General features: G+C 40.0%; 1 protein-coding gene across 3 annotated transcripts in view; it reads right to left on the reverse strand.

Annotated features, from left to right (window-relative positions):
* Window positions 1-11,659: 11,659 nt before the first annotated feature.
* Window positions 11,660-21,420, reverse strand: part of LPXN (leupaxin) — a 32,134-nt gene continuing 22,373 nt past the window's right edge. For all 3 annotated transcript variants that reach the window (XM_045558120.1, XM_045558118.1, XM_045558119.1), the window contains 4 exons: window positions 20,450-20,623; window positions 20,241-20,322; window positions 12,396-12,544; window positions 11,660-12,073 (listed from right to left, as the gene is read on the reverse strand). In XM_045558120.1, the coding sequence (XP_045414076.1) occupies window positions 11,804-12,073; window positions 12,396-12,544; window positions 20,241-20,322; window positions 20,450-20,623 (675 nt within the window). In that variant the 3' untranslated portion in view covers window positions 11,660-11,803. The remainder of the gene's footprint in view (window positions 12,074-12,395; window positions 12,545-20,240; window positions 20,323-20,449; window positions 20,624-21,420) is intronic.

Below are 21,420 nucleotides of genomic sequence, written 5' to 3' on the forward strand. Positions count from 1 at the left end.
ATAGAGAGAGAAAAAGAAGAAAAGAAGAGAGAGGAGGGGAGGGGAGGGAAGAGATAAGAAGGGGAAGGGACAGGAGGAAAGAGGAGGAGGAGAAGGAAGAAGAAAAAATTTCACCTGTAGTTTCAACACTCTAACGACTGAGAGAATCTAGCCTAAATATCTGGCTCTATAAAATAAATTAGTTCTCTCCTTTATTTGTGTTCAATATTCTAAAAAATTAAATAGTTTAAAATGAAGACTTTTAACATGGTAAAGTGGAATGGTCCTGGGTTTTGGCAAATGAGAGGCCCAGAATGTGCCGCTTACTGAATGCATAACAGTGATAAATTATTAATCTTTCTGAACCTCCTCAGTTCCTCATGACACTGAATTATCCTCTTTCTTTTCCTTCCCAAAAGTCTCTTAATTCTGGGAAAATCTTCTGCTTTGACTCCTCTGGCTCCTTCTCTGGTCTCCTCACAAGATCAATTTGACTCTTCACCTCCAAATAGTTACACCCTGGGGTTTTAGGAAAAAACGAAGGGTAAGAAAAGGGCGAATTCTGACTTTTGGATTCGTTCAAGGCCAGATACCAGGTTCTGTCCATCCATACTCAAGTTAATGCTGCCACCTTGTGGCCATTTCAAGCTTTTCAAATGTGAGCCGTTCCAGCAGCGGGGCTGGGACATTGAGGATTTCCTTGCAGTGCTTGTCTTCCTTGCAGCACTTCCAGTAAATTCACAGAGGAAAAATGCTTTGGAATTACAAGAAGAGTCAAGGAGCTACAAATCTGTCTAAAAAGTTAATTTCATGGCCACGTCGGATGTTAGCACCTCTTAGGACTTTAGAGATCACCGAAGTGTTAAGGCACACAAGGCACCGTAGCCAAGAGGTGGCAATTACATCCTAGAGCCAAGTACACGGGTTCAAATCCCAGCTCTCCTTCCTAGTGCCTGGAAGACTCATGCAAGTCACTTAGTCTCTCTGTTCCTCTCTTTCCCCTTATGGGGCTGTTGAGAGTTAAAGTGAACGGACATAAAGTGCAGACATGCCTTGTTCAGTTCCAGACCACCACAGAAAAGCGAATATCACGATAAAGCAAGTCACACAAATTTTTTTTTGTTTCCTACTGCATACAGAGGTTTGTTTACACTTTACTGTAGTCTATTAAATGTGCAGAACATGTTTGAAATAAACATTATACATAGCTTAACTAAAAAATACCCTACTGCCAAAAAATGCTAGCAATCATCTGATTGTTTTAGATCTTCTGTGAGTCTTAATCTTTTTGCTGGTGGATGGTCTTGCCTTGATTATTGACAGCGCCTGACTGATCAGGTGGTTGCTGAAGGTTCGGGTGGCTGTGGCAATTTCTGAATATAAGACAATAATGAGGTTTTCCAAATTGATTAACTCATTCACAAAAGATTTCTCTGTAGCATATCCTGATGTTTGATAGTATTTTACCCGCAGTAGAACTTCATTCAAAATTGGAGGCCGGGCACAGTGGCTCATGCCTGTAATCCCAGCACTCTGGGAGGCCGAGGCGGGTGGATCGCTCAAGGTCAGGAGTTCGAGACCAGCCTGAGCAAGAGTGAGACCCCATCTCTACTAAAAAGAGAAAGAAATTAGCTGGACAACTAAAAAAAATATATATAAAAAATTAGCCGGGCATGGTGGCGCATGCCTGTAGTCCCAGCTACTCGGGAGGCTGAGGCAGAAGGATCGCTTAAGCCCAGGAGTTTGAGGTTGCTGTGAGCTAGGCTGATGCCACGGCACTCACTCTAGCCTGGGCAACAGAGCAAGACTCTGTCTCAAAAAAAAAAAAAAAAATTGGAGTCACTTCTCTCAAACCCTGCTGTATCACCTAAGTTTGTGAAATATTCTAAATCCTCTGTTGTCATTTCAACAATGTTCACAGCACCTGCACCAGGAGTAGATTCCATCCCAAGAGATCACTTTCTTTGCTCATACATAAGAAGTAACTCCTCACATTCAAATTTTATCATGAGATTGCAGCGATACAGTCACATCTTCAGGCTCCACTTCTAATTCTAGCTCTCTTGCTATTTCCACCACATTTGCACTTACTTCCTCCACTGAAGTCTTGAACCCCTCAAAGTAATCTCTAAGGGTTAGAATCAACTTATTCCAAACTCCTGATCATGTTGATATTTTGACCTCCTCCCATAATCACGAATGTTCTTAACGTCCTCTAGAGTGGTGAATCCTTTCTAGAAGGTTTTCAATTTACTTTACCCAGATTCATCAGAAAAATCACTCCCTATTGCAGCTATAGTCTTATAAAATGTATTTCTTAAATAATAAGACAAAATTTGAAATTACTTTTTCAATCCATGGGCTGCAGAATGGATGTTGTGTTAGCAGACATGAAAACACCACTAATCTCCTTGTGCATCTCCATCGGAGTTCTTGGGTGACCAAGTACATTGTCAATGAACAGTAATATTTTTGTTTCTAGCTCTGAGTAGAGGTTTCTCCAAGTTCTTGGTGATCATCAGGAAAAGAATTTCAGGATACACACCGTAAGCCAAGAAAGGGACAGCTTTTTATTGAATGTGAAAGTATACTCTCAGGAAAGACAGTGGGCAGGCTTGAAAGAGAGCAGCTGCACTGGGAGGAAGTGGTTTTAGATCTTTTGTAGTTTTACTGTTAATAATTGAAAGGAAGAATATTCAAGGCCAAGGGGTTGGCTTTTACTAAGAATTTGGGTAGTAATTCCTAGAATTGGATTCCGTCCTATTTTCATACTATATATGGTTGTCATTAGCCTAATTTCAATATTGTTGTGTCTCAGGGAATGAGGAGGCTCAAGGAGAGGGAGAGAATTGTGGAAATGGCTGGTTGGTGTGGCAGTCATAACATATTTATCAATTAGGTTCACCGTTGTATATGGCCACAGTTCGTGGCATCCCAAAACAGTTATAATAATAACATCAAAGAAGACTTATCACAGATCACCATAACAGATATAATAATAATGAAAAAGTTTGAAATATTGCAAAAATTACCAACATATGACACATAGACACAAAGTGAGCACGTGCTGTTGGAAAAACGGTAGTTCCAACAGACTTACTCAACACAGGGTTGCCATAAACCTTCAATTTGTAAAAAAGGACTATCTGCAAAGTACAATAAAGCAAAGCACAATATGTCTTACTCATTTAAGGCTCTCTCCTGGAACCTGGAATAGTGCCTGTAGAGTGACAGTAAGGACCTGCTGAATTATGCAGATCCCATCTGACTCTCTGGTAAATTGGACTAGGCACAGAGATGTCAGCTGATGAGCCCACTTCAGGGAAATTTATTTGTCCTTAACTCACCAAACTAGCTTTCAGATCACCATATATGGTAGTTTAAAATAGCACATAGCACTGTGTGCTTCTCATTAGGAACGAACATGGAAAATTATTGATCTGTAGATTGATAAACCCTGAGGGCTAGTTGTTAGTGATATTTTTCACAGTTTAAACTGGTGCCTTGAAATATAGCTCACTCCCACCTTTGAAAAGGAAAGCAATACCCATCAGCTATATCATAGCACATCTACACGTGTAATCACATAGAAGACGGAGCATTCTTGTTCCTATGGATAACACTCTCATCTGGGCTTCTGCTTCCATCTCACCTGTCTCCTTTAGAACCTGGTTTAGTTACATCATCTTAAATTTCTTAAATCTCCAATACCTCCACCTCTGCAATGTCTTTCCTGTCACATCCAAAAAGTACTTCTCAACTTTGACCATCCTTAGAGCTAACCTTCTAACTCAACTTTCTTTTCCATGAGTGAGTGAATAAATGGTCAAAAACCAAGTGGTATTCACAAGGTAACACAACTAGCAAGTGGTGGAGCTGGAATGGAACTCCAAACCTGAGGTCAAGACCCACACCCACATCATAAAGTTTCCCCAACCCTCAAACTGCAATTCAAACGCATCAGTCTCAAATGCGACATGCACCAAAAGACCACAACTTGCCTGATGGTGAGTTTGGGACTGGCTAACAGAGTGTCATCACCTAGCTGGTGATCAGAAGGTATATGGAATTGTATCTTTGCTGCTGAATTCTTTTGAGAAATAGTAGCAACAAAGATTTTCCTGAGAATTTCCCTTGGATTATGATTAGATCTATGGCAGGCAGTGGAAAATCTTGGCATTGAAAAATTCTTATACTCTTTTCCTGTGGCTAAGCTTCCTTGACCTGTGTTAGCTATTTTCTATCTATAGGAAGCAGCTAACTGGATGGATTTCCTGTGCCACGGAAATCATTCACTCTGGAGCATTGCTTTGTCAATATGTTGCTGCACGGGAAGATTATGAGCTCAAACTCATGCTCTTCTCCTAATCTCCCAGCATTTTCAATCCTACCAGCTTGCATCCTGAGCCTTAAAAAAACGATTTCTAAAATCATACAAAAACAACTAAAAGCCCGCTATGGTTTCACAGTCTCCATGGAAATGCTAGAAAGGGATGCTGTGTTGATTTCTTCACGTATCTCTTGGACTATTTTGTTAATGCCTTTTATATACGGCACTTGGTAGTTTACAAAGCCATTTCTCACTTATCTCGGTTAATCCTTACAGCAAACCCATGTGGGAAGTATTACCACCCACGTTTAGCATATTATGAAACTGAAGTTTGGAGAAGATAAGGGACTTAACCCAGGTTTATGCTGTTTGTAATTAGTAGAATCAACATTTAAAGTTTGGTTTGTCTGATGCCAATGCTACTTACTGTTCTTACCACTGTGGCCAAAACAGTGCAGCCTAGAGCAGTAGATCACTTTGATGCCCTAGTGCCTTTGCTTGTCCCTTGAAAATTCACCTCAGGGGTCATATTTGTTAGAGGCACTTTACAATGTTAATACAGGGCCTAAGAGAAAGCATCCTGGACAAGGCATTAGCATTTAGTTCCGGTTCTAGTTTTATCACTAAATTGAGTGATCTTGGCCTATTCATGTAATGGATCCCTTCTTCCATAGGTAAGTGGAAATGATAATCCTTGCCTACTCTCTCCCTTCCTCATTTTCCTCCACCATCACTACCCTAGATGAAATACATTAAGCTAACTAGAGCTGGGAATATTATAATGCTTTGAAAATGAGTGTCTTAACACATCTCCAAAGTATTGTGATTACTATAATTTGAAGACCTTAGCTGTGATTTTTTTTCTTTTAAGTTCTCCCCTCCATTAACTTTCCCCAACAAATGCTGTCCATTTCCCATCCCTATCTACTGGTACTCACTGCTTAGGTGCACATTGCTGCTTCCTACTGAAAGTGCCTGTGACTTAGAAGAAGCAGGAGCAGTTTGCATGTGGGGAAGGCCAGAGAAGGCAGAGGTGGAGGGGGAGGGTTGGTTAGCCCGCCTTGTGCTCTACAATCAATCCCAGAGGTCCTCGACAGTATTGAGCTTTATTTAACTTCCCACAGCAGGAAACTGCCCTTGAGTGCACACGGAATTGGCCTCCTTCCCTTTGCTATCTCACTTCCCCACTCTCCTACCTGAACATCCAGAGATCACCTCCTAAATAGACTCTTGTACACGAGTCCTAGTCTCAGGGTCCACTTCTGGGAAAACCCAAAGTAAGAGACATTCCACGATAAGTGATAGCTTCAGCAGGTAGTTAGTTTGCATAAGGGAACTTACATAAGTGACAGCCTCCCCAACCCCCACCTTTCATTTCCTCACCTAGAGTGTGTCATGTCACCATCTTGTTTCTCCTTGCCTAGCTCACAAGTTCTCTTATATATCCTGTAACTTTCTCCCACCCTACTTTTCCTCTCTTTCACAATTTTCAGATTCTCTTAGGAAAATCTCCCTCTAAGTGCTTCATTTTATTTTTGAACCTCCAATATTTCTTAACTCATGTCTGAAAATGCAAGAGCACCTAGAGATGGAAAGTCATATTTTCCAAGTGTCATTGAACATAATGAAAATCATCACCATCAGTCTCCAAAGCACTGAAACGTATCCCTAAGATCTCCTCTCATGCTCACTATAAATGTCTTCTTTCTCTTCCTCGACCTCTTGTAAACCCAATTTTCTTTAAGTACCAATTTTCAGGATGCTATGGATAGACTGTATGTGTCTCCCCAAAATATGTTGAAGCCCTAACCCCCAATATGGCTCTACTTGAAGTAAGGAAGTAATTAAGATTAAATGAGGTCATAAGGGTTGGGCCTTGATCTGATAAGATTAGTGTCCCTATGAGAAGAAACACTAAAGCTCTCTGTTTTTCTCTCTTCCTCTCTTTCCACCATGTGAGGTCACAGAAAGAAGGCAGTTATCTGCAAGCCAAGAAGAGAGCCCTCACCAGAAATTGACCTTGCCAGACCTTTATCTGGGACTTCTAATTTCCAGATCTGTGAGAAAATAAATTTCTGTTGTTTAAAACACCCAGTTTATGGTATTTTGTTATAGTAGATGAGCAGACTAAGACACAGGATAAATGCAAATCTATTTCTCTTATAATTGTCTATTTTTTTCCTTTTTCTTTGAAAGCAGGGTATCAAAAATTTTTAAACAATTTTTTCACTACAAATGCACAGCATTGCAGTAATATTAAATATTTAATAGTTTTCTATAGATGAGAACTAGACAATGCAGCATGAATAACATAATTTCCAAGATATTTTTAAATCTTAGGAGATAACAGCACCCTCCCCTTCCTTTTTTTTTTCCTTTGCAATAGTGACAAACACTACTCAATTTACTGGAAAATTGGATAGGAACAAGTAGTTTGTACTCTAAATATATTAGCTATCCAGAGAATGACTGAATCTTAAAATACAAAGTGTTTCACTATGCTCTAGTATAAAAAGCCTTGAGAAGTGGTCAAATATTATTTTTGTGTATTAGTTTTTCCAGGCAATGTACATTCTCTGCCAACATTGAGTTCATTTGTTCATTTAATTTTTCATTCTTTCATTACACTTTATATTGATAAAAGAGAGAATATTTCTGTTCTTCTTACTGAATCAGTGCCAGAATTCCAACTCAAAGCAGTTTAAACAAAAAATAGAATTTATTTGCTCACATAATTTCCCAGTGTATGGTTAAGGTGCTGATATAGTAGAATTGAGGGGTTCAAAAAAAGAAAACACAGCCTCTCCCTTACTCAGTTCACCTTTCCTCTGTGTTGGCTTCTTTCTCAGGTAGGCTCCCCCTATGTGACAATAACCCATTCTACTAAGTGAAGTATAACAAGAATGGAAAAACAAGCAGCACATGTACTCACCATCAAATTGGTTTTAACTAATCAACACTTAAATGCACATACAGTAATAACATTCATCGGGTGTTAGCAAATGGGAGGGGGGCGGAGGGGATGGGTATATACACACTTAATGGGTGCAGTGCACACCATCTAGGGGATGGACGTGCTTGAAGCTCTGACTTGGGTGGGGCAAAGGCAATATATGTAACCTAAAAATTTGTACCCCCACAATATGCTTAAATAAAAAAAAATTTTTTAAAAAGATATTTCTCAGCAGCAATGGGTTTTTATTATCCTCACAGCTAGAATCCCAACAAATGAGAATATTCTTTCCCAGTAAATCTAGCAAAGGTCCTATGGTGTAATACAATAGGCTTTGCTAGGGTCACATGTCTACCCCTGATCCCATCACCTTAGTTCAGAAGAGCAATGTACCCTTACTGGTCCTACCTGGGGCTGTGTCCATCCCCGGAGCTGAGGTTAAAGTCAGCCTCACCTAAACACTTGGACCAAGAATGGGAGATGCAGTTCCTTGTAGAGAAACTAGACTGGGGTGGTGGGGGGAAGCTGAGAAATTTACTCCCATTCCATGTCATATCCCATCCCCAATTATGTCCAGTCATGTTATTCAACATAGGATATCAAAGTCCAAAGGCATTAAAATCCAAAACCAAATTCTCCTCTGAGTTTAAAGGACGCAAAGTTCTCTTTGATTTCGTGGTCTGTTCGTTCTGAGCTATGGCAGTTTTTCCATCAGCACCTGTGATCTGAGATATTTCTCACTAGTTAACCCAGGCAAAAACGTTATCTCCAGAATACAGTATTTGTTGAGATTTAGTGATTCCAAAATAGGAAGGGAAGATGGATTGCTCTCATGAGAATGCCAGGAAGTCTATGCAATTTTCCAGAATCCATGGTCTGTGAACCTAAACTCAGCTAGGAGACATCTCCCCACAGAAAATTAATTTAGGCACTATACATGTACCATATTTGGGGTGGGGGAACCTCCTTCATAAATTGTCTTCTTTCTTACAAAATAAATTTGAGATATTGCTGCCTCCTGGCAACATTATAAATCTGCAACCAGTACAACCCAAGCACCAGCTCTCATCTGAAATTTCTTTCTTTGTCATCCCATGGATCCCAGCAGATGTCCATTTCCCCTTTCTGGGTTCCCAGCACCCATGTGCTGCATGATGGTGAGTTCTATCTAGTAACACACCCTCCGCCATATCTTGGGGCAGGCAATTGCCTTTTCAATTTCATATTTCAGTGGCTGCTACCACTGTCCTTATTGGGGATACGCTTATGTCTCACACACTCGCCTTTAAAGGAAGTTATCACTCCTTCTCAGTTTTATTTCAGCCGGAAGAGCTCCTTTTTCAGATTCCCAAACTGAAGCTGCTTTTGGTGCTTCTTATTGCTGGGCTTAGGGAGGAACACCGGTACATCTAACACATGTTCCTCATGACACCAGCATTCCCGGCTCTCCTCTGCTTTTGGATTCTGTAAAGTTCTCAGACATGTTCCCTCAGGGTGCTGGCAATGCCTACTTGCTTACCTCCTACATTACCTAGAAACTCATTAATATTTTCACTTTGAACACACGGATTGGAAGATTCATTACCCCCTTTCCCCTGGTTACCAATATCCAAATTTTTTAAGTATTCACATCTCCTTCACAGAGTCCTTATGTTTTCAGGAACTACAGCTACCTCTAACTCCGGAAATGGCCCATTTCGTCTAAGCCAACCCTCACAATCCATTCCCCCAGCAAAAATTACTGGCCGGCATGTGACCTGAGCTAGTCCAATTAGGACGCAGCTCAGGACTCCTGCTCACACAAGCTCCAGAAAAGCACTTGCTCCCACTACTGGTCATGAAAACGGAAGCATGTAGCTGGCAGCCATCCTGTCAGTGAGGAATACATGACAGAACTTGGATGGAAAAATAATTGTTGTCTTCATCAAACTATCACCTTGAAGGTCTCTGTATTTATTCCAAAAATAATCGACCAAACTAACGGAGAGACTTCTCTTTGAGAGTAGAGTTCCAAGGTATATTCCTTTTTATACATTTATATTCACTGGTGGAAAAGCCCAGTCCTCTGAGGGTGGGTTTTATTTTTTAAACACCTAGAGAAGTTATTCAGAATCAAGAGTAAATAAGTCGGTGATCAGTCTGAGTAACAGTATTTCTGGGTTTTTTAAAAAGGAGACCGTTTTACTAGTGAGTAGTTTCCTAGTGGCTAAAACAATGGTCCCGAAGGCAATATCTCTTTTTGAGCAAATATAACCACTTTCATTCATTGTGGGAAGAAAATGACTTCAATTCTTAATTGCACCATAGTGAATTCTGGCTTTGCTCTGACATTTTTAAATATTTAGATTCTACTGTTATCTCAAAATAGCTAATCCTTAAAAAAAAAATTTAGCACCTGAACATACCTTCTTAAGGGCTAAAACCACAAGTTTACTTTGTCAAATTGCCAAGGCAACCAAGAAGACTGCCATATTAACACCTGTGTGTGACATCATCTAGCGCAGACGATGTTTAGATGTTGGATGTGTACTCTGCATAGTCTGGTGCTCTCGGCCAGCCAAACAGGATACAGGCCAGATGGTTTCATATCTGTGGGGCCTCCCATATATCGTACATGCATTCTGTGTTCCTATTTTATAGACTTAACTGTTACTACTTCCTTTGAACTCTCAAAACTCTCTTATTATCTGTTCTAACAAATGAGATAGATATAATAGAGCATGGCAAGAATCATTTAGTCCATTTCAGTTCTCCATAAAATACTATTCCCATATCAATCTAAAGACTTTCTTTCTGCTTCCCATGTTATAGGCATTATGTACAGTTAGTCTATCTCTCAAACAAATATGACAATGAGTCATTAAAACTGTAAGCCATTTTATTTACCAATGATGTCAGTACTCAAAGTTGTCCCAGTTAAAACTATAAGAATTCTAGAAGAAAATGCTGCAAAAGCTCATCTAGATGTCAGCCTAGCCAAAACATTTATGAAGAAGACCCCAAAGGCAATCATAGCAACAAGAAAAATTAATAAATGGAACTTGATTAAATTAAAAGCTTCTGCATGGCCTAGGAAACAATCAATAGAGTGAATAGGCAACCTACAGAATGGGAGAAAATATTTGCATGCTACACATCCAATAAAGGGCTAACAAAACCAGAACCTACAAAGAACTCAAGCAAATCAGCAAGAAAAAAATCAAACAACCCTATAAAAAGTGGGCAAAAGACATGAACAGAAGCTTTTCAAAAGAAGATAGTCTAATGGCCAAGAAACATAAGAAAAATTGCTCAATGTCTATAATCATCAGGGAAATACAAATCAAAACCACAATGAGATATCACCTAACTCCAGTGAGAATGGCTTTTATCAAAAAGTCCAAAACAACAGATGCTGTCATGGATACAGAGAGAAAAGAACACTTACACACTGTTGGTGGGACTGAAACTAGTACAACCTCTATGGAAGATAGTATGGAGATTCCTCAAAGAACTGAAAGTAGACCTAACATTTGATCCAGCAATCCCACTATTTGATATTTCCCCAAAGGAAAAAAGTCATTTTATCAAAAAGACACTTGCACTCAAATGTTTACTGCAGTACAATTCACAATCACAAAGATGTGGAATCAACCCAAGTGCCCACCAATACATGAGTGGATTAATGAAATGTGGTACATGTATACCATGGAGTACTACTTGAGCATTAATAAATGGTGAATTGATACCTTTTATAACAACCTGGATGGAACTGGATACCATTCTTCTAAGTGAAGTATCACAAGAATGGACAAACACACACCACATGTACTCACTATTAAATTAGAACTAATCGATCAACACTCATGTGCATACATGGTGGTAAAACTCAATGGAAATCAAGCAGGTGGGAGAAGGGAGGAGGAGATGCATAAAATCACACTTATGGTACAGTGCACACTATCTGGTGATGGGCACACTTATAACTTGGACTTAAACTGTATGAAAGTCAATTCATGCAGCCAAAACATTTGAACACCCATAATATTCTGAAATTTAAAAAAAAATCTATTTCCTCATGAAAAAGAAAAATGCACTGAAAGAAGATACAAAGTGCTTAGGAGTGGTATCAGGATTTCACAGTAGTGACCATGGAACAGTGAGCCACAGGGAAATGGGAGAAGCTTGAAAAGGATCAGCTATGAGTTTCCAAGAAGAAAAGATCTGAGCAGGGCCATCAGTGGAGGTGAAAATGGAGAAACCTGAGAAAACCAGTGCTGGAATGAACTGTGCATGTGGAAAATACATCTGCAGAGGGACTAGATAGCAGGACCCAGATCTAACTCCAAGTACCTGATTTAAAAAATAATACTAATATTCGAAGCCTAAAAAATGAGATTACAAGCCTAGTCATGTACAGTCTAGGAGTTCCCTTATTTGTTCATCACCTTTACTTTCTCTATATGCCTATTAAGCAGAAGGTCAGTAACAGCAAATTTACTCTTTTCTCACTTGGTTTAAATTTTATAGGGCAGTCAGAAGAGGCTGCGGATCAGCTGAGATTACTGCAGGAAGAGCTTATTGAAGCAGGGTTGACAATAGGTCTTGTCATTCTGCTCCCTGAAGATGCCCTTCGACAACTGTGTCAGGCAGAAAGCACACACGAAGTGCTCAGGATGGAACTTGTGCCCCATGGCACTGATGCAGCGGCCGGTGATGGGCTGCCCACACCCGTGGCAGAGGGTTCCTCGGCGGCGATGGTAATGGAGCTCACAGAAAGGACGTCCATCCAGTTCAAAGAAGGAGCCAGTAGAAAAACTGCTGAAGCAGTCCTGGGAGTGGAGAGAAGAGAGAGAAAAAGAATGCAGATGTCAAGTGGTGAAATGTCAGCAAAGCAAAATTTACACCCCTGAAATTCCTGCCCGTTACAAGAATCTCACTTGGTCCTTGATAAAGGGAGACGAGATTGCCCAATTGCAAAACCAACAAGCAGATGCCCACAATGGATGCCGTGCCTTGTTTCTCTACTAGAAAGCCCACATTAGTTCCTCATCCAGGACTGTGAACCAACCCTTTTATTAGCTGTAGCTCTTCCTCTCAGAGAGGAGAACCCTTGACGTTCCCTAAATCTGAAAGATAAGTGAATATACAGACCCCACACACAAAGCATTCTGGGTGCCAGACAGTGTCCATGGCTGAAAGGTAGTTTTCCAACACTGGGCGGTTGCAGCCACCACACTTGGGTGAGAACATGGCTAAGAAATCCTTGCGGCAATAAGGCTTCTTGTCCTTCTCATGAAAGCCTGGAGAGAGAAAATCAAGGATTCACTGTTGCAGTTTGAGCCCTTAAAGCTACCTTGGAGGCTAAGAAAAAGCCATTCATCTAACCTCTCCCAACCTCAAAGTCCTCATACTCAAACTGGGTTAATTACAGATACCTACCTCGAAGGATTGTTGTAAGAAATAAATGAGATAATGCAGGTAAAGTGTTATGGTATTGTGCCTGGCTCATAGTAAGCATTTAATGAGTATACAAAAATGTTTAGATTAAACTATTAAGTGAAAAAGCAAAGATACAAACTATGTTAAAAAAAAATGCAGCATGATACCCCAGATTGGATCCTGGAACAGGAAAAGGTCATTGGTGGAAAAACTGGTGAAATCCAAATAACATCTGAAATTTTGTTCAAAGTAAAAAAATAAATAAATAAAAAATAAAGTCTGCTTGATTCTACACTTAAAAAATAAATAAATAAATAAATAAATAAATAAATAAATAAATAAATAAATAAATAAATAAATAAGGACTATTCTTCCTCAATGCCCTTGTGCTAAGTTTTCCCTTGGCCTGGACAGTTCTGCCCCAGTCTGGCCTCTTCCTGTGATTCACGAATCAGCTGAAGTATCATCTTATCAGAGAGGCATCTCTTCAGTCCCTTCTTGTCATTTTATCCTTTTTTAATTGTCTTTATAGCATTTACCATTACCTGAAATCATCTTTATGGTCTGTCTTCCCTCACTGGAACATTAGCTCTGAGAGAAACTAGATATTGTTGGTCTTGTAACCATTATATCCCCAGTATCTAAAACAGCATCTGGGAAAAAAGTGTCTAATATTTTAAAATTGAGAACAACTGACTCAACCACCCTACCTTAGATAGGTCCTCATCATTCTCTCTCTTTACATACACAGTAAGTTAGTAGTTGGCTAGTTTGATTACTGCCTATCTCTCCCACTAGAATATATTCATCATGAGGGCAGGAACCCTCTTTTTTTGTCACTGTGTCCCTAGTACCTAGAATAATACTTCATACATTATATAGTAGTTGCTCAATAAATATGTACTGAACAAGCTGACATGTGAACAATATTATAATAGCAAAATTGAGACCATCAGCTCCAGAAGCATGTTGTAGTTTAGAGCCTCACTTCAGCATTGACTAGAACCTGTATAAACAGATGAACTTTTCTGTAAGAAACTCTCTTTCATATTGACTTGGAGAGGCACCCAAAATGAAGAAGGAATTATCAGCAATGCCGTTTGTGGAGCGCCTGCTTTGTACTGTTTCCTCTGAGGGCCCTACCTATAGAGCTAAATTGAAATTAGATTCTTCACAGCAACCCTCAGAAGTAGGTTTTAGCCCCATCTTACAAATGAGAAAGGGAAGCTCAGAGAAGTCACATATAACTAGCCAGTGGAGGAGCTGAGATTTAAATCGAGGCCTAACTTCAATGTTATAACCCTAATTAAATGCATCCTGACCTTGAGGTGTCTGTGGGAATTGATAGTATTAATATCAGCTGAGCCCAAGTATCACAGCCCAATAATGCTGTAACTACGAGAGCTCTGCCTGTGCCCCACCGAAGTACCTGTAAGCAAAGTGTGCACAGTGGACTGTAAAGCAGCCTGCCCAGGAAACACTATTTCTAGAAAATGACTTTGATAGTAGAGGCCAGATCACAAAATGGCAACAGGAGCAGCCAGGGGTTGGGACCCAAACCACGCAGCTGCAGTTTTTCCATTAACTCTGGTCACTTTTTGACATGCCTTGCTTTGTTCAACTATACTTTCTTTGAAAAGCAGACAATTTAGCAGAATTCTGAGGCCTACAGATCTAACACTCCAGTAATTTTATATGCTATCCTGTGTTCTTCCTCTAAACCCCAGAAGAGCTCACTTTACTTTTTTTGACTTTATCAAAGGATTTCTAGAGTCTGCTCAAAGGAAACTGAATACAGGAGGTCCTACTATTTAAGAAAAACAAACACCCACAACCATCTTTCTTGCTTTTGTGTGGCATAGTATTGCTCAGACTTTAGTGTGCATAACTCACCTGGGAACTTAATAAAATGCAGATCGCTAGGCTGGGTCCTCTCCCCAGAGTTTTTGATTCAGTAGGTCTGGGATGGGGCCCGAGATTTTGCATTTCTAACAAGTTCCCAGGTGAGGCTGATGCTGTATAAAGCAAATGACATAAAATTGAGCTTGCCTGGAAGTAGGTATTACTTGATAAAACTGCAAGACCTGCCAACTAACCTAGCAGTGACCCTCCTCGAGGCATTTGCAGGGCAGCTGGTTTCAAGAGTGGGACAGCAGGGAAGTAACAGCCTCTGTTTCAACTTGGGTGAGTCTCAGGAGAGGAATCAAAAGCAATCAGCCAAACTTGCTGTGATAACCCTGTATTTCGTAATCTAATAAATTAAGAAAGTTTCAGCACTTACTTTCCTGGAGGCTCTCTCTGGGGCCAATTACCTCTGGAGGATGAGCAAGAAACACTAACAATTAAAAGTGCCACAGAGAGAGGGAGGGTGTTTATACTCTGGTGAGGCTCTTAGCCACAGGGGAAATTAGGGAGCACCCGCATGGCCTGGATAATGAACAATTAAACAGAAACAGAGGTAGGCACTGAGCACCTCATCCCTGCGGGAGGATGCTAAGGCCCGATGTGCTTAAAAACTTGAGCCTTAAAGAGGAATTCTCTGAACTGAAGAAAAAATGCAGATGAATTTAATTTCCCAGGAGGCTCAGTGGTTAAACTATCATGATAGAAACTCTGTGTGTGACTATGTGGCTTGGGGTAAGGCAGGATGCCACCTAATTAATGGACTGACCATATGGTAGGAGACCCATTTACAGAAAGCCTGAGATAAAAATGGAAGTACAACCAAAGAGGAGCTTCTGATTAATTAAATGGCCCTGTTTGTCAGATGTTTCCATTTATAAATGTGTTTTAAGTGCAGTTTCATGTTTATCTAAAGTCAAAAATGACCCAATCAGCTTTGTCTGATTAGAAGGTGCCAAGTCAAGGACAATGAGAACGAGCTAACTTCATGGTGCTTTCTGGTCATCCTTTGGATTGGCTATTTGTCTTTTATATCTAACTTGTGTCTCTACTTGAAATGTGCCTGTACCCTGTTGTTCTGCTCCCAGGCGACTCCCACATCATAACCATCCAAGAACAGTACTCACCTGCTGACTATTCTACTCAACTAATTTTCAGACTTCTATGGCTACTAGTACAACATAAATTTACTGTGACACATTTTAATGTGATTTAGATTAAATCTCAATTAAAAATGCTGCTGAACTAAAGTGTGATCTAGAAATGAAATACCTAATGATTTGTGGAAAGCATTGAGCAAGCTCCAGTGAACAAGTAAATTAGTACAAAGTACCTGCTAGTGGATGATTCAGTGCTACTGTATCTGGGTCTCTTTTCAAGAAAAGCGTATCATGTTGGCACCAAGAAGTAAAGAGATCTAATAGCAGAAGAGGAATTGAGGTTCAGTCAAGGGGCAGTTGTGATGTTTTAGAAAATGCAAAAATGGTGCAGAAATAATACCTGAGTTAAAATTTTACTTCTTTGACTTTACAGTTGTGTGACTTTAAGAAAATCATCTTACCCACCTGAGGCTCAGTGTTTTCATCTATAACTAGGTATAATGTGGAATAAAATTGCTCCCACAGGTGTGGTGGGGATTAAACGGATGATCAGTAGCAGCATGTATAATAACATGTCTGATATTTAGGAGAGTCTTCATATTGGTGAAGGCTCTGAACACATGGAATTTTCTTCACTGTCTCCTGAAACATCATTAACATGACAGTTAAGGAATTATGTATTATAAAGAGCCACATGGGAAAAGATAAAAGCAAGGGAGATGCCACCAGATGAGAAATCAATAAAATTTTCAAGAATTTAAAGTAGGTTATAAGAGTGTCAACTGACTTGACATAAATAAGAAAACTGGAACCTACATCTCCACAGATGGGACACAGCAATAAGAACCAAGCCATTGGGTGCCACAATATCACAGGGGCTCAGGAATTGAATGGATGAAGTACTCTTCAAGGCTCAAAGCAGGACTGGCTGGAAGTCTGAAAAGCCATAGAAGATCAGATGCCCCACCCTACCATAAGATGCAGTGATAATTTTTGGAAATATTGAACCAGAGAGTCTCAGTGATCAGTGATCCTGGACATCACAAAGAAAGGAGTCAAGTTCTGTACTGAAAAATGAGAATTAAGTAAAAGTTGACATACTGAAAGGTAAAAACTCCATTCCCCATTCCTTTTTTTGCAGAATATCAGAATGCTAGCAGAGAGATCTCTTTGGTAAAACTGACTTGAAAAAAGACCTAAGATAGTCATATTCTGGGGTCCCCAACAAAATGGCCAGAGCATCCTACCTGAGTACCATATAGTTAAGTCCACTAGTCAGAAAGTTCTGTCTATACCCAGGAAGCTTCCAATCAGTATTTTAGTATCTTGTTCTTAAATAGAAACAGATAACCAAGGATCAGCAGCATTTGACAAAGACCAATGTAAAAATATGTAAGGTACCAAGATGAAATAGATACCAGATTCCAAATTGAACTGTAAGACATCCCCCCAAACAGATAGCCAAAGACTGCACAGTTCTTCAATTCCTCACTCACACTGAAAATACACAACAGGTAAAGAAAAAGGAAAATTGGGAGACAGATACCTTTAGATAAAACTGTGCTATCTGTTTATTCCCCACCACCACCCCCATCACCAAGAGGGATGAGGTATGGTTTACAATAACCTCAGGTCAAGAGAGGGACCACTCAGAGAGGAGGACATGTGTGCCTTGCCATTAGTGGGAGACAGTTGATGGTATCTGACTCAGCCCTGGAAAAAGTCCCCAGGAGAGTCAGGCTGAAGGGGTTGATGGCAGCAGAATAGAGAGGCAGCTGAAAATTAGCTGCAATTCCATTGACTTCAAGAGAAAAGTACAAGTGTCCTGTGGTCCTTTTATGAAAATTCTACTGGAAGAGATGATATGGAACCATTTTAATTATTTATAAGGGAACACAAGCAGTAAACAATGAAAGCTCCATGAAAAAAAACTCTCTGTAGGACCGATCCTCAAAGGAATTTGACAAGGGGAGAATAGCTAGCCGAGACATGTAAAGGGAAACCAGGAGTTCACTGCTGAACCTTTACTTAATCCACAAAGCATCCAAGAAAAAAAAAAAAAAACAACCCAGAGTTAAATGTTAGCCAGGCCTGGAGAGTGTAACACCAACTTAACAACAATCCTAAACAAGTTAGAACTTTCCTGCTTTCCATTCTCATCCCCTTCCTCCCCAGTGTTTCAATCCCAGACGGGCCACATGTCAAGATCAGCAATGCGGATGAGGGTGGTGGATGCCAAAGGCAGATCAGCAGAGGTGAAAGGCCACACCCCTGTCCTGGCCTCCTGCACCTTGAAAGCCCTGCCAGGAAGAGGAAGTAGTTGTCACTTTTTAAAAGTTGGAAGCGGTAGCTATTACATAGACTGAATTACCCAAGGACTTAATGTTGTGTTTTGTGTCTTAAATTTATTTTATATTTAGAACTGTTTATTAAGAGAAATCAGAAAAGACATGGGACCATCCAACCTTTTATTTAGAAGAGAGGAGAAAACTTTCCCCACTGAGTTAATTCTAAAAGGACAGGAAAAGACAAAATAAAGAAGCCGTTTGCTACATGGCTTACTTGTGAGCAATATTTGCATGATTGTCAATATGTACATACTGAATGCTGATCTAACCTGTATTAATAATATAATTATATATTGGGAGAATGGGGGGGGGAAATATATTGGTGTGAGTGGGATAGTAACAGCATTCCTAAATCTCAACATCCCCAACAGGAAGTTAACATATAATGGTTAAAACTGGAAAAGTAAAATGATCTATAATAATGTAAGTTATTATTTAAAACACACAAGTAAAGAAAAGAAGAAACAGCTAAAAGATTTTGGAGAGGAGAACTGGATTTGTGAATGGGAGAAGGAAAAGCAGGGTACTTTTCTTTTTTAATATTACCCTTGAAGCAATAATTGAGTTTTTACACTAAGCATTTTTATTTGTTTGATTGAAAATCAATTTAAACAAAAATTACAAATGTTGGAGAAAGGTAGGGAGGGATGGTATAAGTTATATTTGTTCAAAACAGATATAAAAAGAAGTCAAAAACAAGACAATTCAGAAAGCAAAAGGAAAAAACTTGCAAAGAGGAAAAGACAGATCATATAAAATGGATCAGGGATAAGAATAAAATCTTAATAAAAACTTCTCAACAAGGAAAGCTAGATGATAGTAAAGCAATGTCTTCAGAATTACGAGGGAAAATAGTTTCTACCTAGAATTCTATGCCCAGGCAGCTTAAGGGCAATGACAGAATAAAAATATTTTCAAATATTTAAGTTCTCAAAAATATTACCTCTATACATCCTTTCTCAGGAAGCTAGTAGAGGATGTGCTCCACCAAAATAAAGGTGGTAACATGCAGTAAAAGACATGGGATCCAGGAAATAGAGGATTCAAAGAGGAAAGTAATAAAAAGGAATTCCCAGGAATAACTACCAGGGATAATTCTGGAATAATGGACCAGAATGACTGCTACTCAGCAGGAAGAAACCATTTCAGGTTGGAGCAGGAGGAGGGAAGTCTCCTGGAAGGATGTCTCCAAGAAAAAAATGTAAATGACTTATTACCAGATGTGGTTGATCATTTTAAGAAGGATTTCAACGTTCTGTCAGATAACTTAGTGATAAGTACAATGAAAACTAAGCTAATGAAAAATAGACCCAAATATTAACTCTAGAAAGAAAACGGATTTATACAAAAAGTACACTGTGATAATAATAAGAACTGTTACTACACCTCTGTGTGCCAGGCAGTATTCTAAACACAATAATTGTATTGTCACTAAGTCCTCACAACAACCCTATAAAGTAGGCACTATTATTAAATCCATTTTACTGATAAGGGAAGTGAGATATGAAAAGGTTAAATGGTTTGAACAACATCATACAGCTAATAAATAGCCCAGCCCAGATTTGAGCCAGGCAGTCTGACACCAAAATCCATGCTCTACTGTAATCATAGTTTGCTACACGGCTTACTTGTGAGCTATAGTTGCATGATTGGCAATATGTACCTGTCAAATATTGATCTAACCTGTATCAATAACATAATTATATATTGGAGAATTGGGGAAGCAAAATATGTCAGGGGTGAGTAGAATAGTAACAGCATTCCTAAATCTCAACTTCCCTGATAGATAGTCAACGTGTAACAGTTAAAACCAGAAAAGTAAAATAATCTATAATAGTATGTTATTATTTAAAACACTAAAGTAAATAAAAGAAGAAATAGCTAAAAGATTTTAGAGAGGAGAACCGGATTTGTGAATGGGAAAGGGAAAAGCAGGATACTTTTCTTTTCTCACATTACCCTTGAAGCAGTTATTTGAGTTTTTAAACTACGCATTTGTATTTGTTTGATTGAAAAATCAATTAAAATGAAAATTATAAATGTTGGAGAAAGGTATGGAGGGATGGGATCCAGTACTGAAATGGGCATTTGGATGGCAGTGGCAGGAACCAGGGGCCCAAAGGCAAAAGGCTACCAGAAAAAGCCCTACTGGTCCTCTCACAACTACCCCTGGGGTGTGGGGTGCAGCCTCCCTGGTCAAGCTGTACCTTCTGTGCCAAACACCTCTCCACAGTGAGAGCAGAAGAAGTGCTCTGGGTGCCAAGTCTGGTTCATTGCCGTCAGCACTTTCTGGAAAAGGAACACACAGGAGATATTAGAATATTGCAGAGTTGTAAAACATGACGTTGGTTCTGCGTGAGTGATTAAAAGCTACATGAAAGCCAGGGGGTGGGGAGGGAAGGGAGCCTTTACTTACATCCAGGATGGGAGCAGCACAGTACGCGCAGCGTGGGGAGAAGAGCTGGTGGTAGTCCTTGGGGCAGTAGGCCAAGCCACTCCGCTCAAAGAAGGGACTAGTGCCAATCTCTTCTTTGCAGTGAGTACAGATGAAGTGCTCTGGATGCCACGATTGCCCTAGAGCATGGATCACCTAGGGAGTGAAATAAAGCCCAATATGGGAGCCCACTTGAGTGCTCTAGGACCTACAGATTGAACAACTCTAGAGGACACTCTTCACACTGTACACCATGTAGACAGCACCTCCCGGAGTTACACAACACTAGGTTCCTGTGTGTTCCTAGGTTCCACCTAAGGCGGTCTGTTGTCCGTGCCTTCTGGATAGCAAGAGGATGCCCACTTTCCCGGCTGGTCGCTCTGATAAAAGCCTGTACGTATTTGCTACCACTCCACTGCCCCAGAGGGTGGTAGAAATAACATAGGCACAAGGGTGATAGACAAGAGATAACTACAGCCTTGCCATGGGAGGGACTCCTGGAAGAAATAAAGGCCCAGTGACAGTGTTTATTCCTCTAGTCTGAACACTTCATTTCGCACCCCATGCAAAGTGAGGTCTCTAAGCCCTTCATCATGGCTTTGGTGAAGGATGATTCAGAGTAGGAGTTTGTAGCTACGATTTGGAGCTGAGTTCAGCTGAAAATTGTCATTGATAAATTTAGACCAGGTATGTTTGAAGCGAGGAAGCAGTGAGAAAGATCTTCTCAGTAAAGGCAATACAGAAAAATGGTTAAGAACTCAAACTCGGGAGACAGACTCTCTTGGCATCAAATCTTATTAATACCTCTACCTCTCCTAGACCTTGGGCACGTCAGTTAACGTCTCTGAGCCCTCAGTTTCCTTATCTGTACAAAGGGAAGAATAAGTCCTTCGGGGACTGATGTGACCATAAAACGAGGTAATATTTGTAAAGTACTTAGCTCTGAGGCCAGA

This window comes from Lemur catta, chromosome 7 (assembly GCF_020740605.2).
Source record: "Lemur catta isolate mLemCat1 chromosome 7, mLemCat1.pri, whole genome shotgun sequence".
In the NCBI taxonomy this organism is placed as follows: Eukaryota; Metazoa; Chordata; class Mammalia; order Primates; family Lemuridae; genus Lemur; species Lemur catta.